We start from the raw sequence: 27,925 nt of genomic DNA, 5'->3' as shown, positions 1-27,925 counted from the left end.
GGCTTATCAAGCTGGGAGTAAAAAAAAAACCAGTAAACTGACCAGGCTGCGTGACCCGCTAAATTTGAAAATACTTGCAATCGATTTGATTGCATGTTAAAATTAGAACCTTTTTAGAACGTTGCATATGCAGCGTTCTAAATGCGTCTTTTATTTTGTGTGTGTTTTGGAAGGAAAACCCCTAATCCCGCGAAATCGAAAGTGAAAGGTTAATCGTGTCGGTGTGCTGAACTAACCCTGCACGATGTGAAAGAAGAAGAGGGAGTTGAGAGGACTACATAGTTAAAGGTAGAAGGACGGGAGAAAACGTAATAATAATAGCAACTACAACCAAAAAGATAGTATGTTTATTAGAGAGTAGGTTATGCGCGTTGGATATTTCGCAAGGTAACTGATTTATACATGCAACATGCGGAAAGTTTTGGCGTTCGCGTGTATATTATGTGTGGACATAATCATCGTTTACACTCTGGACCTCGGCGGAACTTTATTGAAAACTCGTCCAAGGAATCTTGATCTTAGTCTGTTACGCCAGTGGGCTGAATCTGGGTTGCGATGCACACTACTGTACGCAGGATCCCTTTTCTGTAAAGATCTGACGGATCCGTTGATAAAACGATGGATTGCAGTCCACTGTTTTATCGGTTCGGTGTATGAAACCGGTCGCTCGACTATGTTTGGCAACTATCGGCTAGATAAATTCAATATGTGGCTTGTCGGTACCGTAGCTGCTGCTTTAGCTTGTTTGTTTTGGGAGATAACTTTGCCTGACACGAATGGAGATGGTAACAGTAAAGCGAGCAAACAGAATGCAAGAGTACTCTTCATGAGGGTCATCCGTTTCTACAAACCCGACAACATGTTATTATGTGGAGCATTTGTCTTTCTGGCCTTAGCTGTCCTCTGTAAGTAGTCCTTGTATTTACTTTACGTATACATTTGAAGTGTAATGTAAACCTGCAATGTAAAGTCATGTGCTGCATTTTTATGGATTTCAGGTGAGATGTTCATCCCACTATGCACAGGAGAAGTGATTGACATTTTAGGTTCCAAGTACCAGTGGGATAACTTTAGATTTGCTATCATTCTCATGGGATTATTCTCATTGGGAAGGTTGGTGCAGCAAAACATATGTGCTATATTACAAAACTGTCCATTCAATATCCTAATGTATGATGTTTGTGTTCAGTTCTTTCAGCGCAGGTTGTCGAGGAGGCCTCTTCATGTGTGCCATAAATAGCTTTACTTGCAGAGTCAAGGTGCAACTGTTTGGGTCCATTGTCAGACAGGACATTGGCTTCTTTGAGACCATCAAGACAGGTAGATCCAGTACTGTTGCCACTGCATTACAGTCTTCTGCAAACAACAGACCTAACTGTATGTTTGTTTACCAGTCCAAATCTGTGTGATGCCATTTTCTTAATGGTCTAGACTAAATAGCTATTAACTCCACTAAGTCTTTCAGGTGATATCACATCTAGACTGTCCACAGACACCACTTTGATGGGCCGGGCTGTTGCCCTGAATATCAACGTTCTTCTGCGGACCATGATAAAGACCTTGGGCATGCTTTATCTGATGTTGAGCCTGTCTTGGAAGCTAACACTACTAATGTTGATGGAGACACCACTGACAGGCTTACTGCAGAACATATATGACACCCATTATCAGGTATAGTCCCCCTGGACTATCTGATTAAAGCAAGAAACAGAAAGGCGATTTTGAAAAAATAATTGGTATAGGTGTCAATCAATGTCAATCATTTTTTAGTAGTTTGTAAGTTTTTATGGCCTTTTTAGAGGCTGTCAAAAGAAGTTCAGGACTCCATGGCACATGCTAATGAAACTGCTGGGGAGGCCGTTTCAGGCATCAGGACTGTAAAGAGTTTCAGGATGGAACTGGGGGAAGCCCGACGCTATGATATCCGCTTGATGGACACTCATAATCTAAAGACCCGACGGGACACAGTCAGGGCAGTTTACCTGCTGGTTAGGCGGGTTAGTATGGGTTTATTGTGCAAACTATGTATGTGAATATTTTCTTTAAAGCACATTTAAAGCAACATATTTGTATATGTTGATATGGATCTGCATGGATATCAAACTTTTCTTATTGCCTGTGTTTGTGTGCTTTGCAGATGACAGAATTAGGGATGAAGGTGGCCATGTTGTACTATGGGAGGCTCTTTATCCAATACGGACAGATGAGCACAGGAAATCTTGTCTCCTTCATTCTCTATCAGTCAGACCTTGGAGACAACATTAGGGTATGGTTCTGCTATATGGCAGTGGCTTTTACGCTTTCTTTCACAAATATTTAGTTTCTGTCCATCCTCTCAAGTCAGAAAGTTTGTATATTGCTTGTTTGTAAATTATACATATAGGCTTCTCATGCTTTCATATTGGCCAGAGCAGTTGAGGCCACAGAGGTCCAGTCCTATTTTTCTTTACACTGCAGATGCTTTCTTTCCTAAATGACCTACTCAAAAGTGTGTAAAGAGTGGTGCATTTATGACAACCACAGCATAAAAATGTAATTTAAAAGACAATGAGTCAACAAAACATTTTGTGCTTGTTTGAGTAGAGAAATTAGCTTGGTTTGCTGGATGGAAACACCAAGATGCGAATAAAATCTCCAAAATGCGCATAAAAAATGTATACAATCGCTTGAGGTGGACACATTTTTTATTCAATAAGAATAAATGTGCATAAACTATAATAGAAACGCATTTACTAAACAAACTCCTATTAAATTTATTATTAATACAAGATGCGTATCAAAAAAGTAATGTGACTGAATAAGTCATAACTGGTCTAACCAGAGGACCAATAATCACATCTGAAATGTTGCTCTGGTCATTTAAAAATAACAGTGTCCTGAAAATCTAAATCTTGCAAAGAATTTGTCGAATACAAACTTCGAAGAGCAGGTTTATTGACACCTTTGAAAAATATATTACAGATTATAGACAGCAGAGACATAACGAAGGAGGAACGCACATACATAGAGCTCCCAGACATGAGACAAAGCTCTTTACAGTGTCTTGTCTGCATGCTTTAAACTGAGTATTTTATTAATAAAAGAGTCACAATGGCTATGGAATTTATCCGGAAGTGACGATTTTGTTATGTTGAACACATTGGATGGACACAAATTGTTTTTGCGATAATATGGTTTTTCACATATATTAAATTTGCAACTTGGATGGAAACATAGTTAATGAATTTAGATACTTTAGTAAAAGTGTTCGAGGGTGACTCAATCCTGTTATGTGTTTTGTTTATAGATTTGTGTACAGTAGAGACAACAAGGCTTGAGTTGTGATAATCAAATTAGACCAGAATAAGGAGCTGGGTGGAGCATATAGAGCCCTGTGAAATCAGTTTTATTTTTATTTATGTTTTTACCAGAAATCCAGAATCACAGAATTATTATTTTTTTTTTTTAATTAACTGGTAAATGTAGCTTTTATTTTGGAGAACTGAATGAAGCTCTTTCAGTTTCTGTGTGTTTTTGATGGTAGTTTCTCACCTCTGGACAAGCAGGTGGCTACATGACCCAGTGTGATTATTAAAAAGCAAAAGACCGATTTAATTTCATACAGTTGAATTCTGAAGTTTACATACACCTTAGCCAAATACATTTAAACTCAGTTTTTCACAATTCCTGACATTTAATCATAGAAAACATTCCCTGTCTTAGGTCAGTTAGGATCACTACTTTATTTTAAGAATGTGAAATGTCAGAATAATGTAGAGAGAATAATTTATTTCAGCTTTTATTTCTTTCATCACATTCCCAGTGGGTCAGAAGTTTACATACAGTTTGTTAGTATTTGGTAGCATTGCCTTTAAATAGTTTAACTTGGGTCAAACGTTTTGGGTAACCTTCCACAAGCTTCTCACAGTAAGTTGCTGGAATTTTGGCCCATTCCTCCAGACAGAACTGGTGTAACTGAGTCAGATTTGCTCGCACATGCTTTTTTAGTTCTGCCCACAAATTTTCAATCGGATTGAGGTCAGGGCTTTGTGATGGCCACTCCAATACCTTGACTTTGTTGTCCTTAAGGCATTTTGCCACAATTTTGGAGGTATGCTTGGGGTCATTGTCCATTTGGAAGACCCATTTGCGACAAGCTTTAACTTCCTGGCTGATGTCTTGAGATTTTGCTTCAATATAGCTACATAATTTTCCTTCCTCATGATGCCATCTATTTTGTGAAGTGCACCAGTCCCTCCTGCAGCAGAGCACCACCACAACATGATGCTCCCCCCCATGCTTCACGGTTGGGTTGGTGTTCTTCGGCTTGCAAGCCTCACCCTTTTTCCTCCAAACATAACTATGGTCATTATGGCCAAACAGTTCACTTTTTTTCATCAGACCAGAGGAAATTTCTCCAAAAAGTAAGATCTTTGTCCCCATGTGTACTTGCAAACTGTAGTCTGGCTTTTTTATGGTGGTTTTGGAGCATTGGCTTCTTCCTTGCTGAGCAGCCTTTCAGGTTATGTTGATATAGGACTCGTTTTACTGTGGATATAGATATTTGTCTGCCTGATTCCTCCAGCATCTTCACAAGGACCTTTGCTGTTGTTCTGGGATTGATTTGCACTTTTCGCACCAAACTACATTCATCTCTAGGAAACAGAATGCGTCTCCTTCCTGAGTGGTATGATGGCTGGGTGATCTATGGTGTTTATACTTGCGTACTATTATTTGTACAGATGAACGTGGCACCTTCAGGCTTTTGGAAATTGCTCCCCAGGATGAACCAGACTTGTGGAAGATCAAAAAAAATTTCTGAGGTCTTTGCTGATTTCTTTTGATTTTCCCATGATGTCAAGCAAAGAGGCACTGAGTTTGAAGGTAGGCCTTAAAATACATCCACTGGTACACCTCCAATTCAGTACACCTCCTATCAGAAGCTAAATGGCTAATTGTCTAAAGGCTTGACATCATTTTCTGGAATCTTTTAAGCTGCTTAAAGGCACAGTTAACTTAGTGTATGTAAACTTCTGACCCACTGGAATTGTGATATAGTCAATTAAAAGTGAAACAATCTGTCTGTAAACAATTGTTGGAAAAATTACTCGTGTCATGCACAAAGTAGATTTCCTAAATGACTTGCCAAATCTATAGTTTGCTAATATTAAATCTGTGGAGTGGTGAAAAAATGAGTTTTAATGACTTCAACCTAAGTGTATGTAAACTTCTGACTCCATCTGTAAATACTGTATGTAGTCTGTATGTGCTGCACACTTCAAAGTGAATGAGCACTCTGCTACACACAGAGCACACATGATGCTCATCATGATGAGGTGTTTTCAGTGTATTGCAGCCTTTGCGGTTTAATTATCACATATTGTGATTTTAATTTGATAAACTGTGCATTCACACATTCATTTTTATCTCAAATATGTCAAATTCCATGACATTCTGTGTTTTAAAGTTAATTCCACTTTTATAACTGGATTGGGTGATTTCGTCCACATTGTCCACATCACAGAAATCACAGGGCCCTTAGAATATGTAGGGCATGTTTTCTGTTTTTGGTCTTGATCTAGAGGGTCAATAGATACCCAAGACTGAGGCGATACTCTTACTATCCACCTACCTGCATTTAAAATATCTACTTTTAAAAGAAAAGGTTTCCCTGGTATCACATAAAGCTGCAGCCCTCACAACCCCCAACAACATTTCATTAAAAAACACGCTGGAAGCTTACCAGAAGTCGCACAACTTATTTTAATAGCTGCAAAATCTTTATCTCAATCCCAGACCGTGATATATATCTTTGGAGACATGCTGAACTCAGTGGGTGCAGCTGGTAAGGTGTTCGAGTACCTTGACCGAAAGCCTGTGGTCAGTACTGATGGTAACCTGCAGCCCAATGTTCTCAAGGGACACATCAATTTTCTGGACCTCACCTTCTCTTATCCCAGAAGACCTGACCAGAATGTGTTAAAGGTACAGCTCTTAGATGGACACTAAATTCATCTCTCTTGATCTTTGTAAACACTGACAAGCCTCCCAGACAATTCACATCAATCTAAAATTTGAATAAATAAACTATCTGTATTATGTGAAATATGTTGTGTACACAAAGTTATGTACAATCATGTGAAAAAGAAAGTACACCCTCCTTGAATTCTATGGTTTTACGTATCAGGACATAATAAAAATCATCTGGTCCTTTGCAGGTCTTAAAATTAGGTAAATACAACCTCAGATGAACAACAACACATGACATATTACACCGTGTCATGATTTATTTAACAAAAATAAAGTCAAAATGGAGAAGCCATGTGTGAAAAACTAAGTACACCCTTACTGCTTCCATAGGAAATAAGAGGCTAAGTAGTAGTCAGGTGCTGCTAATCAAATGCCATTGATTAATTGATCATCAGCAAGTGTGACCACCTCTATAAAAGCCGAAGTTTTAGCATTTTGCTGGTCTGGAGCATTCAGGTGTGTTAACACAATGCCAAGGAGGAAAGACATCAGCAATGGTCTTAGAGAAGCAATTGTCGCTGCCCTTCAATCTGGGAAAGGTTATAAGGCCATTTCCAAACAGTTTAAAATCCATCATTCTACAGTGAGAAAGATTATTCACAAGTGGAAAACATTCAAGACAGTTGCCAATCTTCCCAGGAGTGGACGTCCCAGCAAATTCACCCCAAAGTCAGACCGTGCAATGCTCAGAGAAATTGCAAAAAACCCAAGAGTTAATCTCAGACTCTACAGGCCTCAGTTAGCATGTTAAATGTTAAAGTTCATGACAGTACAATTAGAAAAAGACTGAACAAGTATGGTTTGTTTGGAAGGGATGCCAGGAGAAAGCCTCTTCTCTCTAAAAAGAACATGGGAGCATGGCTTAGGTTTGCAAAGTTGCATCTGAACAAACCACAAGACTTCTGGAACAATATCCTTTGGACAGACAAGATCAAAGTGGAGATGTTTGGCCATAATGCACAGCGCCACGTTTGGCAAAAACCAAACACAGCATACCAACTGTCAAGCACGGTGGTGGAGGGGTGATGATTTGGGCTTGTTTTGCAGTCACAGGATCTGGGCACCTTGCAGTCATTGAGTCGACCATGAACTCCTCTGTATACCAAAGTATTCTAGAGTCAAATGTGAGGCCATCTGTCTGACAGCTAAAGCTTGGCCGAAATTGGGTCATGCAACAGGACAATTATCCCAAGCACATGAGCAAATCTACAACAGAATGGCTGAAAATGAAAAGAATCAAGGTGTTGCAATGGCCCAGTCAATGTCCAGACCTCAACCCGATTGAAATGCTGTGGTGGGACCTTAAGAGAGCTGTGCATAAACAAATGCACGCAAACCTCAATGAACTGAAGCAACGTTGTAAAGAAGAGTGGGCCAAAATTCCTCCACAACGATGTGAGAGACTGATAAAGTCATACAGAAAACGATTACTTGTAGTTATTGCTGCTAAAGGTCGTTCTACAAGCTATTGAATCATAAGGTGTACTTAGTTTTTCACACATGGCTTCTCCATTTTGGCTTTATTTTTGTTAAATAAATCATGACACAGTGTAATATGTCATGTGTTGTTGTTCATCCGAGGTTTTATTTACCTAATTTTAAGACCTGCTAAGGACCAGATGATTTTTATTATGTCCTGATACATAAAACCATAGAATTCAAGGAGGGTGTACTTTCTTTTTCACATGACCGTATATTAGCATTTTCACATCAAGAAGTACCCGCATCCTTACTTTAAGTCAAATAATTTGCTTTATTACTGAATTTACCTTTCCTTTTCATTTGTTTTCAGAATTTCTCCCTTGAGTTGAAGCCGGGTCAGATGACTGCTCTGGTGGGAATGTCAGGTGGGGGGAAGAGTACATGTGTGAGTCTGCTGGAGAGATTTTATCAGCCTCAGCAGGGACAGATTCTGCTAGATGGGCAACCACTACAGAACTATCAGCATAACTACATACACAGCAAGGTGACTACATTGATAACTCAAAAACATATTTCAGTTGGTACTGAAGTGGTTTCATTTTTTGCCACCACGGTTAACACTACCTCTGAGTTGACATATAGACAAAATAACCAAATGCTTCCAACATTTACTCTACAAAATAACATCTTTTTCAGATAGCAATGGTGGGTCAGGAGCCTGTACTTTTCTCGGGTACCATACGGGACAATATCACCTATGGTTTGCCTGACTGTTCAATGGAGAGAGTAAAGGAAGCTGCCAGTAAAGCCAATGCCCATGCCTTCATCAGCAAACTGGAAAATGGCTATGACACAGGTAGGTGAACTGCTTTTAGCATCTATGCCAGTCTAAGCTGGTCTTATCAGCATGACATTATGAAAAACAGAATTTAAGTCATTTTAGCATTACTGATATTTTCAATTTTGACTGGTTTCCTTTCATTTGCATTTACTCTGTATATTATGTAAGGGAAGGCTCTAGATTTGGGCATGTAAAGTCAAGGAAAAAATCCCAGGTGTTTTTTAATAGTCATGCAAGTACATACACATTAAGCAAATCTTGTTTCATGTGTCAGATGTAGGAGAGCGTGGTAATCTGCTGTCAGGGGGTCAGAAGCAGCGCATTGCCATCGCCAGAGCTCTGATCAGACAACCTCAGGTCCTCATACTGGATGAAGTGACCAGCTCCCTGGACTCTGAAAGTGAACAAATGGTAAAATATGACTGTTTAGTATAAATACATACAGTATATACATATACATACATGCTTGAATATGCACACACACACACACACACACACACACACACACACACATATATATATATATATATATATATATATATATATACACATATGTGTACATCTACCTTCAGATATGCATGCACAGATCAGGACTGACTCTAACTATCGAAAGATTTCTTACAAAATATTTTATTTTTCCACAGGTACAACAAGCCCTGGCCAGTTGCCCCACCCAGACTTTGCTTGTGATTGCTCATAGACTGAAGACCATTGAGAAGGCAGATCAGATAGTTGTGATTGACAGCGGGCAGGTGGTGGAGCAGGGCACTCATAAAGAACTGATGGATAGGAAGGGAAGTTACTATAAACTGAGAGAGAGGCTCTTTAATGATGATAACACAGCCAACCAAGAAAAACAAAAATCAGACACAATAAAAGTCTAATAGTCTGTGGCGAATATTGTACTTGTGCATAATAAACAACTGTTTTTTGTAAATACTTGTCTTTACATACACAATCAATTTCTTCAAGATCTGTGTAAAATAAACCTTGTTATAATAGTGTTTTATCAACAAATTATTTAAAACAGTTATGTAAAAATGTGACTGGAATGTGTTGGAATTGTGCAAAGTTGTAATATTTGATTGTGAATAAATATCAGGTTCTCTAATAAAGTATATAACCTGTTTGTTGCAGATTTTACTATGAACTATACTACGAACAGACTTTACTCTTCTTTTTTTAATGGTAATATATCAGAATGATTTCATATTTTAGTGTGACCACCAGGGTTCAGTTCTCATGAAATACCTGGAAATAATCAAATTATTTTAAAACTGAATTCCAATAGTCATGAAATTTCAACAGTGAATATAACAATTTTTGGTTATGCTCAGCTCTAAAACATTTCATCGGCTAAAAAATGGCTCTTTATGTGTGCAAACTCTAGAATTTGTTTTTTTTTTTAATTAAATCATCTATTTATCACAAATGATTCTGCAATTCATGGATATTCACTACTCAAAAGGCTCACTCAGGTTTCACTTTCAAATAAAAAGAAGTGTATATGCTAAACCATATTTTTGGGCTTGTAGGCTGTCTCATGTCACAAAAAGAGCTGGAAAGTCCATATTGTTGTTTTGCCTGGTTATACATTTGCATGTTTGGCTTGGTGCTTGACTGTACCTGGCACATGGTGTGTTGTACCATCCCCTAATGCCAGCGGGACAGTTCTAGTCTCCATTTTTATAATGCTGCCAGCCAGGGCCTGACTGGCCATCGGGAGCACCGGGTGTTTTCCCGGTGTCCGATATTGGTGGCCACCCTGGGCTCCAGCATGCCCGTGTGGACTCCATTTCAGATATACATTCAAAAAAACTGTACAGGAGAGCCAATACAATAGCTTATATGTTCACATACTCGCATTAACTCTGTGCCTCGCGTGGACCTCATTATTTGACATAAAAATCACAATAATGGTGACAACCAAAGACAGCATATTAAGTATAGGATGTGCTCTGAATAATCACAAAATTACAAATAACTCAAGTTACAACAAATACAATAACAGCAGTGTATATACATTTTGCAAACAGTACAGTTATGAGCAGTATATAGTCATAAAGCAGGGAGCTGAAGTGTGCTTGCTGAATAATGCTCATGCCTGATAAAAATGCAGAAAATAAGTGAAAAATGTTACTTTGTGGCTATTTGAGTCTTTGAGGCGTACTTTGATTAAATGATAGCAGAAACAGCGTTGGGTTTTTCAAGAATAATCTGGGGAAGGAATTAAAACACTGCAGATATAAAGATGCATCAAACTCACATAGAGTGAAAATATTAGCAATTAATATAATATATTTATATTTGCTTATATTTATATATGTATATATTCTGGCCAACTTTGTTTTCGTTGATTTAAAAAAAAAAAAAAAAGGTTTACACATAGTTATGTGAGTAATTTACATGAAATTTTCATCTAACTATTTTAAACAACATTTTATTATCTTGTATAGCTATATATACATATAAAATATATTATTATTATACTTATTTTTTCCACAACCTCATATTAACTAAGACAATAGTTCATGTGCACTTCTAGAAAAAAGTTGAAAGGTGATTAAGATCTTTAAAAACTTTAAAGAAACTTAAACTTAACATCTTTATGTTGGGAAAAAAAGTTTATCTGAGCTATAAAGTACTTATTTTAGTGCTTTCTCTAACAAAATCCACATTACATTTACAGTACTTTTATATGTTTTAAAGTTATTAAAATGTTTGCACTGTGGGGCCTGTTGTCATGACAAGCAGTCAATAGAAATCTCTTTTTACACAAAAATTTGAAATTGAGCCGGAAAATGAAATCAATGAGGCGGTGTATTATGGTGTGGTGTGTTGTGGGCCAGAAATGCAAGGAAAGATCACTGGACATGAATGAGTTAAGTGTTTGCAGAAACATGCCAGGGAAGATTCACAATTGGTTTAGAAAAACATGTGACTTTCTTGAAATGCCCAAGTTGCCAGGTGCCTGGCAGAACCGGTTTGCCATTGTTGATCATATTGTGATCTGACATAAAAATCTGCCAGGCTTGGTTGATAGTGAATAGTGAGTCTCGTATACAAAAACATAGTATTTTAGTAAGGATAGCAAGAGTGTGCATATGCATATTCTTTTCTCTCAATCCCTGAGTAATGACAAAAAGTTATGCAGTTTTTCAGTGCTTTTTATTTTATTTTTATTATTATTAAAAAGTATTTTTAATAGTTGTCAGGGTTTGTGCAGGAAGAGACGAGAGAGTGAACTTTACGCAAACGCAGAACTTTAATTATGAACAAAAAAGGGGATACAACTAAGAAGGAATAAGGAGGAAGAAGGAGGAGGAGGAAGAAGAAGAAGAAGGAGAAATAATAATAAGAAGAAGAAGAAGGAAGAAGAAATAAGAAGAAGGAGGAGGAAGAAGAAGGAATAAAAAGAACAAGAAAAAGGGTGGAGGAATAATAATAAGGAATAAGAAGAAGAAGGAAGAAATAATAATAATCAGAAGGAATACGAAGGAGAAGGAATAAAGAAGAAGGAATAAGAAATAAGAAGGAATAATAAGAAAAAAGAAGGAAGAAGAAGAGAAAATAAGAAGAAGAAGGAATAAGAAATAAGAGTTTACTTCCACGTTGTTTCTTTGTCAAACAGCAATGTCAAATGTAAATCTAGTCAATCACTAAAACAACAGCGCCACCTTAGGAAACAAATAGCATGTATAATATTTATGTGTACACACATATGTGATACTGATAATTCACAACCAATGCACAGAAAATGTACACGATGTAGTTATTTGAATTAATATGGCAGAAATTTTTCTTGTAATAAACAAAGAAGTAGATATCCTTTGATAGTAAACTTAAACAGATATGAAAAAATCATAAAAATATGATATATAGAAGAGGAAATATATACACTTACATATCTTGTGACACTAAAGACCCTGTTCACTTTTGGTAATTAAACATATACAAAAAAAGTTTGAAGAATACTAAAGAAGTAGGGGCATAACTCCACAAAATGGATGAGTTAAAGCAGGTGGAATGAGGTCTCAAATCACTAAAGACCCGAGGTATGCATTTAAGGGTTAAAGCTATTGACCATTTTTGAACTTATTTGTTGATGACTGACAAGGCACTTCCAGGACACAAACAGAAATGGATATTTTCTCAACTGATGCGATATTATAAAGTGGCTGATAGTTTTTTTTTTTTAGGTACTTTTTACTTTTAACCACAAACATACTAAAAGAAATTGAAAGAAAAGACAACAGCCAAAACAAACAAGGCAACATACAGTACAAGAACTCCTCACTCTAATTTATGAAAAAATAGCATATTTTTTGTGTGGCATGCAAGTGTTTGTATTTAAAGCATCTTTTTTTCATTTCTCCCTTAGTCCTGACAAAGCAGCTTTTCTTTTGTTTTGATTGAATAATCACACCACCAGTGAATGACTGAATGACAGACTGAATAGTCCTGTGACTGTGATGGTGGGGAGGAAATAATAGATGGATCAAATGCAAACTAACCTGATCAATAATGATAGTTTTACTGCAAATGGGTCAGTATTGATTACTAACATCCATAATATAAAAATAATAAAATGTTATTGTGACTGACAGAGCTGGGAAATTTTCATTATTTCAGAAAGTGTTTTCTACACGGATTTGAAGGAACCTGCTACAATGAGTCATCACAAATATCTGAAAAATAAACAAACAGATAAACGATGGATGGATGGATGGATAGATAGATAGAATTAAAAATGTTGTCTCACATTTCTATAGAACACAATCAGTTCAGTAGTGAAACTTATGTTGTAATGACAATGTCATGATTCATGTTTCTTGACCTCTATGTGTTCCCCTTGGTTTTGGTGTTGCCAGTGCACTTTCATGTTGTATAATTTCACTCAAATGTACCAGACACTCGTAAATACAATAGTGAGCAAAACAATTAAATATAACATACACTGCCTGGCCAAAAATCTTTTAGTTGACATTTGGATTTAAATAAGCAGATACTTAAGATCCTATATTTGGATCATTATTGCAGTGGTTAAAATGTTTCACCTGGCAACAGTTCTTTTAACCCTAACTGATGCAATGTGTAGCTTCTCATTTCTTAAACACCCATGTCGGAAGACGTATCCTGTGGTCATTGAAAAGATGTTACTGTGTTTCAGAAGGGGCCAATTATTGGCCTGCAACTTGAAAAAAACTAAGGAGCTTGCTAAAATCAGCTTTGTGAAGTCACATCATAAAAAATCGACAGTAGAACTCACGGCTATGTTTAATAGTGAAATTAAGAGCTTTTCCACACACACAGTGCAACGAGAACTTACAGGATTGGGACTAAAGAGCTGTGTAGCCACAAGAAAGCCACTTGTTAGTGAGGCTAATCAGAAAAAAACTACTTCAATTTGCTAGGGAGCATAAAGATTGGACTGTGGAGCAATGCAAAAAGGTCATGTGGTCTGATGAGTCCAGATTTTCCCTATTCCAAAGCTATGGGCGCGTCAGGGTAAGAAGGGAAGCGCATGAAGCAATGCACCCATCACGCATAGTGCCCACTGTACAAGCCTCTGGAGGCAGTGTTATGATATGGGGTTGCTTCAGTTGGTCAGGTCTAGGCTCAGCAACGTTATGCTGCAATAAAATTAAGCCAACTGACTACCTGAATGTACTGAATGACCAGGTTATCCCATCAATGGATTTTTTCTTCCCTGATGGCACAGGAATATTCCAGGACGACAATACCAAAATTCATCGAGCTCAAATTATGAAAGAGTGGTTCAGGGAGCATGAGGAATCATTTTCACACATGAATTGGTCACCACAGAGTCCTGACCATAACCCCATTGAATGTCTTTATGATGTGCTGGAGAAGACTTTACAGAGTGGATCAACCGTCATCAATACAGGATCTCAGCCAAAAATGTATGCAACTCTAGACAGAAATAAATGTTGTGATGTTGCATAAGGTTGTCGAAACAATGCCACGACGAATGCACGCTGTAATCAAAGCTAAAGGTGGTCCAACGAAATATTTTTTTTGGCCAGGCAGTGTACTACAATTACTAAAAATACATGATCAACCTCTCTATTTAACTTTAAAGGCAAATATGAGCTATGAACATTTGAGCAGGCCATCCGTGGCAGTGTGCCAGTTAAGTTTGGTTATTGGACTGATAATCCCCTAATGTTCCCATGGGTTTCCTGCAGTGCAGGGGGACACTGGAGGGGTGTGTAGCTTTCTGGTTACATCAACGAGTGTGTACAGCAGCGTTCATTACAGATAAGCTTCTTTTAGGCTGGGAAGTCCCTTCAGTTGTTTACAGGTTTGACTGACTAAGAGCGCCCCCAACAGACTACATACACAACACACTATCCGACTACTAGTTGGAGGCTAAAGTCTGTTTAAGGCCACTTTTTTCTTTCTTTTATTTAACATGTAAATGGTAATAGGGTCGTCCAAAAATATTATCATAATTCAAACATTGTCCTTTCATAAATCAGTTAAAAATGCTACAAAGTAACATTGTGTCCTGATATTACAAACCTAATCCTTCCATGCTCACATGGCAACTTCTTACGAAACACTCAACCAATCAAAATGATCCAGCTAACCAAAAAGCACCAACAATCTGCCATTTTAGCCGACAAGCATTGGCACAGACAATGGCGCCATCTTGTGAACAAATTAACAGATTTTCACAAGATTTCTGTGTTTTGTTTTATAATCAAAAAACCCTAATGAAGATCGATCATATAAATTGCCACATTAACATTGTGGAATATATTATTCATAGATGTTCTCATTGTTATCAGTTGCCTTTCCATGATTCTCATATTGCATTGCTCAAATTGTTAATTTGACCTAAATTTTGTAGAACATGTGGTGTGAGGTCTAATAGTTTGTATTTGAGGATTATGAAAGGTACAAGCGAATGCTGTGATGTGGTTTTGTTCAAATATGTTAACTAAAACTCTACCTGTAGTTTTCGGTGTAGGGTGAGCATGTGGCAGTGGTTTCCTACGCTATTTGATCTCCCAAAACTTAAAAGAAGAAACATTCTAAACAGTGTTGTCTGTTGTACTTGCTTGTTTTGATTATTGGGGTTAAAATTAATTTGATTGAAAGCTTTCTAATGACCGTGATCCCAACTGACAGAAACTTTCCGCTGATAATGGTTAGTCAGTTCAGCCTGCCGCCAATGCGTTTAATAACTCTGATTTTTGCAATATTCGTTATATTTTCACTCCCAAAGAATAATATCATTTTGTTCGTAATGATCTATTCTTATGCACCAAAGCCGTCCTGTCTGTATTTATGTGACATTAAACTGTCTAATGACCGTGATCCCAACTGGCAGAAAATTTCCGCTGGTAATGGTTAGTCAGTTCAGACTGCTGCAATTGCATTTAATAATCATGATTTTTGCAATATTCCTTACATTTTTACTCCCAAAGAATAATATCAATTTGTTGATATGGATCTATTCTTATGCATTAAAGGCTTTTTAAATGTATTTCTTTGTTACAAAAGCTGTCTAATGACTGTGATCCCAACTGACAGAAAATTTCCACTGGTAATGTTTAGCCTGCCGCGATTGCGTTTAATAACCCTGATTTTTGCAATATTCCTCCCATTATCAACCTCCAGGAATAACATTAATTACTTCTTATGGATCAATTCTTATGCATTAAAGTCGTCCTGTCTGTATTTATGTAACATTTAAGCTGTCTAATGATCGTGATCCCTACTGGCAGAAAATTTCCACTAGTTAATCAGTTCAGCCCGCTGTGATTGCATTTAATAACCCGATTTTTGCAATATTCCTTTCATTATCAACACCATGGAATAACATTAATTAGTTCTTTTTTTCGGATTAACAATTTTTATTGATTCATATAGGTGACAAAGAAAAACAAAACATATATACATTTAACTCCCAATACTACCCCTCCCCCTCCCCAATCACCAACCCCCCAACCCCACCTGACCCCCAACGAACATCCCCGTGGTCACACATAAGTACAAAAACAAACATATATATATATATATATATATATATATATATATATATATATATATATATATATATATATATAATCATACACATCTAAAACTATGCCTCTGTCTCCACAGCCCCTCCCTGAGAGTCCCCTGAAAACGCCAAATAACTGCCCCATTTCCCATCAAATGAATCCCAGATCCCCAGCCTTCTACATGACACCTCCTCGAAAGCTGCCACCCTCCCCATCTCTGCGCACCACTCCTGAAATAAGGGCACTTCAGCCGACTTCCATCCCCTTAAAACAATCTGTCTGCCTGTCATAACACTGGTCAGGACCCAATTTTTTATGTGTTTATCCCCTATATTGATGACTGCCCCATCGCCCAAAACACAGAGCCTGGGGCAAAATGAAACCAGAGAGCCCAACACATCACACACAAAACTCTGAACCTTCAACCAAAATTCCTGGATCTCAACACACCACCAAAAAACATGGGCCGTGTCTCCATCCTCTGATTGGCATTGCAAGCAGGTGGGTGTGTCTTTAAGACCAAGCCTTTGCAATCTAGAGGGGGTCCAATAGAATCTATGTAAAATCTTGAATTGCATAAGGCGCACCCTTGCATCTCTAGATACAGACTTGACGTTTTTAGAATCCTAGCCCATACTCCCTCCTCCAATACCAAGTTAAAATCTTTTTCCCATAATCTCTTGATAGAAGTTAAATCTCTGTCCCCCAGACTCTGAATTATCAGGGAATAATACACTGATGCCTCATGACCTTTTGCAAAAGCAGTAATCACCACTCCCCGAGTATCTGCTGCTTTAGGAGGGTGTATGCCACTCCCAAAAATAGTTCAGAGCAGATGGCGCAGCTGTAAATACTTAAAGAACTGAGATCTGGGAATCCCAAAATGTTGAACCAAATTTTCAAAGGATCTCAACACTCCACTCTCATATAGGTCACCGAGCATATTAACCTCCCTCACAATCCATTCTGACTAGCAGAAAGGGAACTTATTAATACATCATTTTGGGTTCAGCCATATGCTCGAGGCAACATTTAAATAAATGGCAGAATTAAACACTCTGGACACTTTTGTCCATACCAAGTGCAAATGCGAGATAACGGAGTGTAACTTAGCTTCTCTGATTAGTTTGATAGAAAGGCTTTGCAATGGCGAAATAGGGGCAAGAACTTCCTTGTCAATACAAAACTAGGGAGGGGCTCTCTCAGGTGGAAGCGACCAAGGAGCCAAATGTCTGAGACCGAATGCATGATAATAAAAAAAAAACTTGGGTTGGCCTAGCCCACCTTTGTCAATCAGCCTATGTAACTTATTGAAATGTAATCTGGGATGCTTACCATTCCAAATGAAGGACTTCGCTATGCTATCAAATTGCTTGAAATAAGAGAGGGGGACATCTACAGGGAGAGATTGTAGCAGGTAGTTAAATTGTAAGTGTCTTTTAATGTCTCCAGAGCCCGAGGATTTTTAATGTTTTGACATTTTGTCTTCCTAGAACAGTTAAGGATCAGTGTGTATCGAATATCACCGGTTTATGACATAAAAAGTATTAAAACTAGCAAAGTGCGCAGAGCTCGCTGCTCACATGGCGTCACGTGACTCCCACATTAACTATTTCTTATGGATCTATTCTTATGCATTAAAGCCATCCTGTCTGTATTTATGTGACATTAAATTTCCGCTTGTACTGGTAAGTCAGTTCAACCCACCACGATTTTTGCAATATTCCTTATGTAATGGTAGCCAGATGGTAGGTAGCTGTGCAGTGTGTAAACCTCACTCCCCTGGCCTCAAGAGGTGCACTAGCAACTGATGCTAGGGGCTGTAGCCTTTAGCGCGCCCGCCTCCCATGCCGGAGACGCCGGTTTAAGTCCTGTTCAGAGTGGGTCGAGTAAGACCAGTTACAGTTGTGCCGTGACCCAGATGGGAGTGAGGTATAGGGGGGTGAGTGTAATGGTGGCCAGCTGGTAGATAGCTGTGCAGTGTGTGTAAAGCTGATGCTAGAAGTTGTAGCCTTTAGTCTCCTCATTAGCGTGCCTGCCTCCCATGCAAGAGACCCCAGTTTGAATCCCGCTCGGAGCACCGGTTACACTTACATTATCAATCCTTCAAATATCAGTTTGTTCGTGTAGATCTATTCTAATGCATTAAAGGCATTTTTCTGTATTTATTTGCAATGAAAGCTGTCTAATGACTGTGATCTAGACTGGTAGAAAATTGCTCATACTGGTTATAGTTCAACTAGCCGCTATTGTGTTTATTAACTCTGATTTTTGCAATATTTTTTCCATTATCACTCTCCGAGAATAACATTCATTCATTAATGACCGTGATCCCAGCTTTGCCAAAAATTTCTGGTAGTTCTGAAGGCCAAATGTCCCAATAATGATGTATCTTATAGCTCAGAAGAGCGTTCTCTGTGGTTCTCTAGAATTTAATTTCTAATAAATCAAGTGGCCACTTTGTACCAACGTGGTCGTGCACAAAAATCTGTGTTTTTAATTTATTTAATTATTTTATCATTCATTAACTGTTTATTTTTATTTTATTTATCTTTTTATGTCTTTTATTTTAAATCGTATAATTACATATTGTTATACATTAGTTCATAAAAAATGGCCCACATGCGTATTTATATGATAAGTAGACCTAAACGATTATGTTTATTTAAATATTATATATATATATATATATATATATATATATATATATATATATATATATATATATATACAGTGGTGTGAAAAAGTGTTTGTCCCCTTCCTGATTTCTTATTTTTTTGCATGTTTGTCACACTTAAATGTTTCAGATCATCAAACAAGTTTAAATATTAGTCAAAGATAACACAAGTAAACACAAAATGCAGTTTTTAAATGAAGGTTGTTATTATTAAGGGAAAACAAAATCCAAACCTACATGGCCCTGTGTGAAAAAGTGTTTGCCCCACCTGTTAAAACATAACTTAACTGTGGTTTATCACACCTGAGTTCAATTTCTCTAGCCACACCCAGGCCTGATTACTGCCACACCTGTTCTCAATCAAGAAATCACTTAAATATGACTTGCCTGACAAAGTGAAGTAGACCAAAAGATCTTCAAAAGCTAGACATCATGCCGAGATCCAAAGAAATTCAGGAACAAATGAGAAAGAAATTAATTGAGATCTATCAGTCTGGAAAAGGTTATAAAGCCATTTCTAAAGCTTTGGGACTCCAGAGAACCACAGTGAGAGCCATTATCCACAAATGGCGAAAACATGGAACAGTGGTGAACCTTCCCAGGAGTGGCCAGCCGACCAAAATTACCCCAAGAGCGCAGCGACGACTCATCCAAGAGGTCACAAAAGACCCCACAACAACATCCAAAGAACTGCAGGCCTCACTTGCCTCAGTTAAGGTCAGTGTTCATGACTCCACCATAAGAAAGAGACTGGGCAAAAATGGCCTGCATGGCAGAGTTCCAAGACGAAAACCACTGCTGAGCAAAAAGAACATTAAGGCTCGTCTCATTTTTGCCAGAAAACATCTTGATGATCCCCAAGACTTTTGGGAAAATACTCTGTGGACTGATGAGACAAAAGTTGAACTTTTTGGAAGGTGTGTGTCCCATTACATCTGGCGTAAAAGTAACACCGCATTTCAGAAAAAGAAAATCATACCAACAGTAAAATATGGTGGTGGTAGTGTGATGGTCTGGGGCTGTTTTGCTGCTTCAGGACCTGGAAGACTTATTGTGATAAATGGAACCATGAATTCTGCTGTCTACCAAAAAATCCTGAAGGAGAATATCCGGCCATCTGTTCATGACCTCAAGCTGAAGCGAACTTGGGTTCTGCAGCAGGACAATGGTCCAAAACACACCAGCAAGTCCACCTCTGAATGGCTGAAGAAAAACAAAATTAAGACTTTGGAGTGGCCTAGTCAAAGTCCTGACCTGAATCCTATTGAGATGCTGTGGCATGACCTTAAAAAGGCAGTTCATGCTCGAAAACCCTCCAATGTGGCTGAATTACAACAATTCTGCAAAGATGAGTGGGCCAAAATTCCTCCACAGCGCTGTAAAAGACTCATTGCAAGTTATCGCAAACGCTTGATTGCAGTTGTTGCTGCTAAGGGTGGCCCAACCAGTTATTAGGTTTAGGGGGCAATCACTTTTTCACACAGGGCCATGTAGGTTTGGATTTTGTTTTCCCTTAATAATAACAACCTTCATTTAAAAACTGCATTTTGTGTTTACTTGTGTTATCTTTGACTAATATTTAAACTTGTTTGATGATCTGAAACATTTAAGTGTGACAAACATGCAAAAAAATAAGAAATCAGGAAGGGGGCAAACACTTTTTCACACCACTGTACATATATATATATATATATATATATATATATATATATATATATATATATATATATATATATATATATATATTAAACAATTATCATAAAGCATAAAGTTTAAGAATCTCAAAATAAATGTATTAACTGTATTAAATTGAATGAAGTGTGATTTTGCAATTGTCCTGCAGGTCCTGCACTCTACGATAACTCCAGATCACTTGTAGATGTATTAAGTAGGCTACCAATTACTGTAAGTTCCAATGCTTTTGGGAAACAGGCCATAATTCTAAGATTCATAGGATCGTTTCTACGTTCTACTTAGGCTTACGATGCTTTTGGGAAACAAGGCCCTGGTTAGTCAATGCAGCCAGTCGCTATTGCATTAAACAACCCTGATTTTTGCAATCTCATTCCATTATCAGTCCCAAAAAATTATTTTAATTTATGCTTCTGGATCTATTCTTATACATTTAAGACTTTACTGTTTTATTTGCTTTTAAAGCTGTCGAATCACCGTGATGGTTAGTCAAAGCCAATATAATGTTTTATGTTTGGTATTAATAAAAGCTAAATTAATAATCATCATTATTATTATTATTAAATACTTTTTCTAGTCTTTCCTATATCTTGTATGTTATGAAATATAACATGATTATTGCTAAATTATTTAATCATTATGATTATAATATAAATAAATTGGCCTAATATGAGGCTACTACAAATTACATTAACATTTTACATTTATTTATATAACAAACACTTTTACCCAAAGCCACTTACAAAATTAGGGAAGATATACAACATAAGCGATACATCTTAAGGAGACAGTAACATGAAAAGTTATGCAATACAAAGTTTAAATTGTATTAGAAAAGTTGTTAAGACTTGCAAGAGAACAAACAATGTTTTTTAAGAATTCTATCTAGCTTTTCATGACAAACCTCTGGATTTATTGATTTTTATAACTATTGCATTATGAATCATTATTTATTGCTTTTTTATTGTAAATACAGACTATCAAAAATGTGTGTATTACTTAAATGTGTTTTTATATGGTTTTTGTGTTGTTGTATTTATATGAATTATTTATTTTACATATTCATTTAAACGTAAATTGCTGTAAAACAAAAATGAAACCAAAAAAATATGTGTTATGAATCCATGTTTGGAATGCATAAAAGGTTCTATATGGGTCATTCTGCTGAAACTGTGGTCACACAATGAAAAGAACTATAACAAAGAAATAATTCAGATATTAGATATGAATATGTTATGATCCATTTAAATCTTAGGGATTCCACTGGCTAAAATATATACAAAACCATAATTTATAGGGTAGGCTACTTTCTATTTTCAACCTCCAAATCAACTAATATATACAGGTGCATCTCAATAAATTAGAATGTCGTGGAAAAGTTCATTTATTTCAGTAATTCAACTCAAATTGTGAAACTCGTGTATTAAATAAATTCAATGCACACAGACTGAAGTAGTTTAAGTCTTTGGTTCTTTTAATTGTGATGATTTTGGCTCACATTTAACAAAAACCCACCAATTCACTATCTCAAAAAATTAGAATACATCATAAGACCAATAAAAAAAATATTTTTAGTGAATTGTTGGCCTTCTGGAAAGTATGTTCATTTACTGTATATGTACTCAATACTTGGTAGGGGCTCCTTTTGCTTTAATTACTGCCTCAATTCGGCGTGGCATGGAGGTGATCAGTTTGTGGCACTGCTGAGGTGGTATGGAAGCCCAGGTTTCTTTGACAGTGGCCTTCAGCTCATCTGCATTTTTTGGTCTCTTGTTTCTCATTTTCCTCTTGACAATACCCCATAGATTCTCTATGGGGTTCAGGTCTGGTGAGTATGCTGGCCAGTCAAGCACACCAACACCATGGTCATTTAACCAACTTTTGGTGTTTTTGGCAGTGTGGGCAGGTGCCAAATCCTGCTGGAAAATGAAATCAGCATCTTTAAAAAGCTGGTCAGCAGAAGGAAGCATGAAGTGCTCCAAAATGTCTTGGTAAACGGGTGCAGTGACTTTGGTTTTCAAAAAACACAATGGACCAACACCAGCAGATGACATTGCAACCCAAATCATCACAGACTGTGGAAACTTAACACTGGACTTCAAGCAACTTGGGCTATGAGCTTCTCCACCCTTCCTCCAGACTCTAGGACCTTGGTTTCCAAATGAAATACAAAACTTGCTCTCATCTGAAAAGAGGACTTTGGACCACTGGGCAACAGTCCAGTTCTTCTTCTCCTTAGCCCAGGTAAGACGCCTCTGACCTTGTCTGTGGTTCAGGAGTGGCTTAACAAGAGGAATACGACAACTGTAGCCAAATTCCTTGATACGTCTGTGTGTGGTGGCTCTTGATGCCTTGACCCCAGCCTCAGTCCATTCCTTGTGAAGTTCACCCAAATTCTTGAATCGATTTTGCTTGACAATCCTCATAAGGCTGCGGTTCTCTCGGTTGGTTGTGCATCTTTTTCTTCCACACTTTTTCCTTCCATTCAACTTTCTGTTAACATGCTTGGATACAGCACTCTGTGAACAGCCAGCTTCTTTGGCAATGAATGTTTGTGGCTTACCCTCCTTGTGAAGGGTGTCAATGATTGTTTTCTGGACAACTGTCAGATCAGCAGTCTTCCCCATGATTGTGTAGCCTAGTGAACCAAACTGAGAGACCATTTTGAAGGCTCAGGAAAACTTTGCAGGTGTTTTGAGTTGATTAGCTGATTGGCATGTCACTATATTCTAATTTTTTGAGATAGTGAATTGGTGGGTTTTTGTTAAATGTGAGCCAAAATCATCAAAATTAAAAGAACCAAAGACTTAAACTACTTCAGTCTGTGTGCATTGAATTTATTTAATACACGAGTTTCACAATTTGAGTTGAATTACTGAAATAAATGAACTTTTCCACGACATTCTAATTTATTGAGATGCACCTGTATATATATACATATATATATATATATAATTGTGTGTGTTTCATTTTTACTTATTTTTAATATATATATAAATATTTTTGATTTCTTTTAAAGAAAAGGGAAAATATTTACATTCTATTAAGGGTTAAATTTTTATATAATTCAATTTAAAAATATATTTTCATGTCACTACTGAAATACTGAAAGTTTTAGTAGTCCATTGGCTGAGCCTGATTTTAGCCTGCATTTCTGAACGGGAACAGGAAGTGAGACTATTATGACCTTATATAGAGGTGCCCCAAAGTCAGAAAAATCATTGTGTAAATTTAAGAATGGTCAATACTGACCACATATTCTCTGCAATTAAATTTGGTTTTAATCTGAAATATTATGTTTTCTGAAGGTATAATTGTTCAAAGTTTATGATTATTTCTCAACAATCACAAGCTAAAATGAGCTAAAATTAAAATTAGCTAAAAAAAAAAAAAAAAAGTCAACAGTCATAAACAGTCTGAAACATATGATGACATAGTAACATGATTATTTTAGCAGTAGTGATAAAATGTAAAAACCCACTAATTTTAAGGAAATAATCAAGGCTATGAAAAGTTTATTTAATTGCAGAGGTGTTCGGTAGTGACAATTCTTAAAGTTACACACTGATTTTCAGACTTTGGAATATTTACATAATCATGGGATCTAATTACTCACCATCTGGCCATGATGGATAGGTATGCAGTCTCTTTTACTGGTTTTATTTTTCTTTGACTATTATTAGTTTACAAAGAGCCCAGAGGGTCAGACAGCTAAGACTTAATATTAATGTTATTGTTGAGCTTTTATTTTATTTTATTTTTAAACTGAAAACTGAAAGTTATTATTTTAAACTATTCCTCATCTGTATGGAAAACAAGCTGTACAACCAAGCATCATAAAACATTTGTGTTTGTAATTGTATGAGTTAATATAAGTCCAACAAAATGTTATAACCTTGCAAACAAAATATTATGGTCACTACCAAAACATTGCAGTCACTAGCAAAACACCTAGTATTTTGTCAAAAATAAAGCGAAATTGAGTTATTAACTAACATTTTATGATAATGATCAGTATGATGTCATGACTTTCAAAGCATAAGAAGTGCATAATACTTCTGACTTGAACAGCACCAAAACACTGTACAAACTTTTAATGATGGCCTCGGTCTATGACAAAGACATCAAAGATATTAGTCTTTAAAAAAGATTGAATTGAATTTTCAATTATTTAAAACAATTATTAAGCTTTCCATTAAGAAAATGAAATAGGACTTCATTCTGTAATCAAAGAGTTGCTTCATTTCTATGCCCAGCCTTATTTTATTTTTTGTTTTCAGACCGGTGCCAGCTAACAGTGGATGGAGTTACCCGCGCAATGTCGAAAATAAAAAACAAGTGATCGATAGAAATCTACCATTGCTCGTCACTGCAGGTTAGGACAAAAACTCTGATTAACATAGAAAATATACCTTTTATCACAGGTCTTTGCCATCAGGTTAGGACACAGTGTGACTGGCTGCCTGTAGCCTTATCTATGTTTCTGTTTGATTTCCAAGTACCCTGTTCAAAAAAATAAGGCTGGGCATAGAAATGCATCAATTCTTCGACTACTAACTCTTCAGACGTGTTTAGTAAGTTCTGTTCTCTGATTTGTGTGCAGCTGTGTTGTGTTCTGTTGTCGCTATCTCTGTGGAGGACCTGTTTTTAGATAAACAAAACGAGTTTTCGCTTGAACACCCCAATGTCCTGAGGGGGCTGCGTGAACTGTTGCTTTTGTGCCCTATCATGAACGTGCACAGGAGATCAACGGTCAGTGAATATTTTCACTAAATAATACATTAGAAAACATTATTGTATGCTTTCATAACATTCATGAGTCTCATGGAATAATTATATATAGGCTAAGAGAGGTTGATCATGTATTTTTAGACTTCAAATTATACTTTTGCATTCTTTTTAAGATTGACAAGGTGGTCAACATAATCTGCTATTGTATAACATCACTAAGCACCAATTTTTCCACAATTTCTCCCTTTGGTTAACAAAAATAAATTAAGTAATATGGGGTTATATCAACACAAGGGTGAGCAAACAATGACTGAATTTTCATTATTGGGTGAACTATACCTTTACTAACTTTTTACAAGTTATTGTAGTGTAAGTTCATCAAAGAAATAATACTCGATTGCTACCGCATTTCCGACATCGCACACTTGCAGTGTAGACAGCTTTATTAATTATAATCGGAGTGGTCACATCTCTTTTGGTCAAGATAGAAATTCAGTATGTCTTTTGTAGAATAGCCTACTGTCATAAACTGAATGAGCTGTCTAAATGAACCAAAAACAGTTTACCTTTTGTTTAAACGAATAAGCCATTGGACTAATCACTTTCAAAAAATTGAAAGTGGACATTTTTTGGACATGGAGGGAACCATGTTAACCATTCTGAACCATCAGAGAGGTCAGAGAGGAAGTAGCAGAGATGACAGGATGAAGTGAGGGAGCAGAGAGAAGAGTGAAAAGACAAGAAAATACACTGTGGTGTTACCAGGGTAATACCATGGTACTGATTGAGTATTATATTTATATTTCATGATATTTTCATGGTAATCCAAGGTACTACGACATACTAAGGCACATGTCAAAAACATGGCATTAACATGTACCATGTCTAAAAGCATTTTAATACCATGGTACTTTTTGTGAAAAAAATAACAGAATAGGCTATTATTTGTGATGAAGGAAATAAACGAAAAATTAGGACATGCATATAATAATAAAAAATGCTTAAATACTGTAAAAGCAAAGAAATTAGTTTAGTATATACAGTATAAGCACTACTAATTCAAAAAATATCAGTGCCCTTTTTTATCCTTCTGCCTCTGCTGAAGTCTGAGTATGCCACTGAAAACAGGAACTACACTAAATAACAGAGAATTCTGCTCTAAATGTCATGTTTGCACTAAGATTAAATGCAAGTATATTTTGCAGAAACAGAGAGGGTTTTTTTCACGCTTTCTTTTTGTTCTTATATTTTTTGGGCTATTATAATGTAGGAACACACTGACATAATGATTGATGTATGCATTCATAAAATCAGATAGCCTACAACCCTCTCGAAGTCCGATCAAGTGTAGATGGCGATGTCTGTAAATGGCGATGGCATCTGTCCACTTGAGATCAAATCGCCCTAAATGCATTTACCAGGCAATAAACAGGGCATACACACACACCAAGTGTCAGCGAGAAAGAGAAAGAGTGAAGTCAAAACTGATCTACTAGTTTTAAATGGTTTTCTTTTTTAACAGTCAAAATTACGAAAAGCAGTTAAAATTACCCGTCAATGTTAAAAAAAAGCTTTCACCCAATAGCACTCTCAACAAAAAAGACAGTTATTTGTCTCTGTCTCTTGGCATAAATGTGTAAATTCACAGGGATGAATCAAAATCTCTCTCACTACTCTGTTTTAGAATGTCACGAACACAAGCGGAGTGATACAAACAAAACCGCCCTAGACTAGTTCTGTTATAACTCTTCTGGCCACCATTCACTTGCATTGAAAGGACCTACAGAGCTGAGATATTCTTCTAAAAATCTTCATTTGTGTTCAGCAGAAGAAAGAAAGTCATACTCATCTGGGATGAGGGTGAGTAAATGATGAGAGAATTTTCATTTTTGGGTGAACAATCCCTTTAAGTTTTCTTAAATGTATTTAAGCAACATTGTCAAAATGGTATAGTTTTTCCTACTCAAATGCATGTGACATCAAACAAATATGACATCACCTAACAAACAAGTTAGGTAAGAGGTCACAAACTATAAAAACATACTGTAAGTTTCAGAACTCAAGACTTCCTCCTCACTGCAAAAAGAGCATTTGTTGAAACCAATAGTGATGGGTCGTTCTTGAACGATTCATTAATTTTGAATGAATCTTTTATATGACTCGGAAGAACAAATAGTCTCAGAGAGTGATTCGTTCATTTTGTCACAGCCACGCATGTGCAAAATCATTGCTCTTGTTTTGTTCATTTGGCGTGGGGACATCTCTCTACAGGAAACAGAACTGATTAGTTCACCTCCCGAGTCGGTCTTCGGGTACAAGAAGTTCTGTCTCTGTATTTCAAACAGGAGTTACTTAATACTTCTTAATGCTCACAACAAGCAGTTTGAGATGCTCTATTTTTGCCCTTACAGTCACACGAGGTGTTTCTGGTCACTAATTTTAGCTTCTTAATTTCTTGCAGTTCATAACTTTGTGAATATTTCTGTCATGAAGAGTAATGTTTTAAACTTTGTATGA

General features: G+C 36.8%; 1 protein-coding gene across 1 annotated transcript; it reads left to right on the top strand.

Annotated features, from left to right (window-relative positions):
* The first annotated feature begins 21 nt into the window (after positions 1-21).
* LOC127424960 (antigen peptide transporter 2-like) lies at positions 22-9,408 on the top strand. The gene is made up of 11 exons (XM_051670540.1): positions 22-905; positions 999-1,113; positions 1,190-1,320; positions 1,466-1,671; positions 1,800-1,997; positions 2,138-2,266; positions 5,776-5,964; positions 7,802-7,975; positions 8,128-8,287; positions 8,547-8,683; positions 8,917-9,408. The coding sequence occupies exons 1-11, from the start codon at positions 410-412 to the stop codon at positions 9,154-9,156; spliced, it is 2,175 nt and encodes a 724-aa protein (XP_051526500.1). The 5' UTR covers positions 22-409; the 3' UTR covers positions 9,157-9,408.
* The last annotated feature ends 18,517 nt before the right edge of the window (positions 9,409-27,925 follow it).

This window comes from Myxocyprinus asiaticus, chromosome 34 (genome assembly GCF_019703515.2).
Source record: "Myxocyprinus asiaticus isolate MX2 ecotype Aquarium Trade chromosome 34, UBuf_Myxa_2, whole genome shotgun sequence".
NCBI classification, from domain to species: Eukaryota; Metazoa; Chordata; class Actinopteri; order Cypriniformes; family Catostomidae; genus Myxocyprinus; species Myxocyprinus asiaticus.
The sequence above is the reverse complement of the archived record's forward strand: the minus strand, read 5'-3'. Positions and strand labels throughout refer to the sequence as shown.

What these genes read in the sequence shown, in the direction of transcription:
- LOC127424960 (XM_051670540.1), top strand. Translation starts at nt 410, where the DNA reads ATGCGGAAAGTTTTGGCGTTCGCGTGTATATTATGTGTGGACATAATC. An exon ending in GGAAAATGGCTATGACACAG is followed by an intron (nt 8,288 to 8,546) that starts GTAGGTGAACTG and finishes TTCATGTGTCAG; the next exon opens with ATGTAGGAGAGCGTGGTAAT. An exon ending in ACTCTGAAAGTGAACAAATG is followed by an intron (nt 8,684 to 8,916) that starts GTAAAATATGAC and finishes ATTTTTCCACAG; the next exon opens with GTACAACAAGCCCTGGCCAG.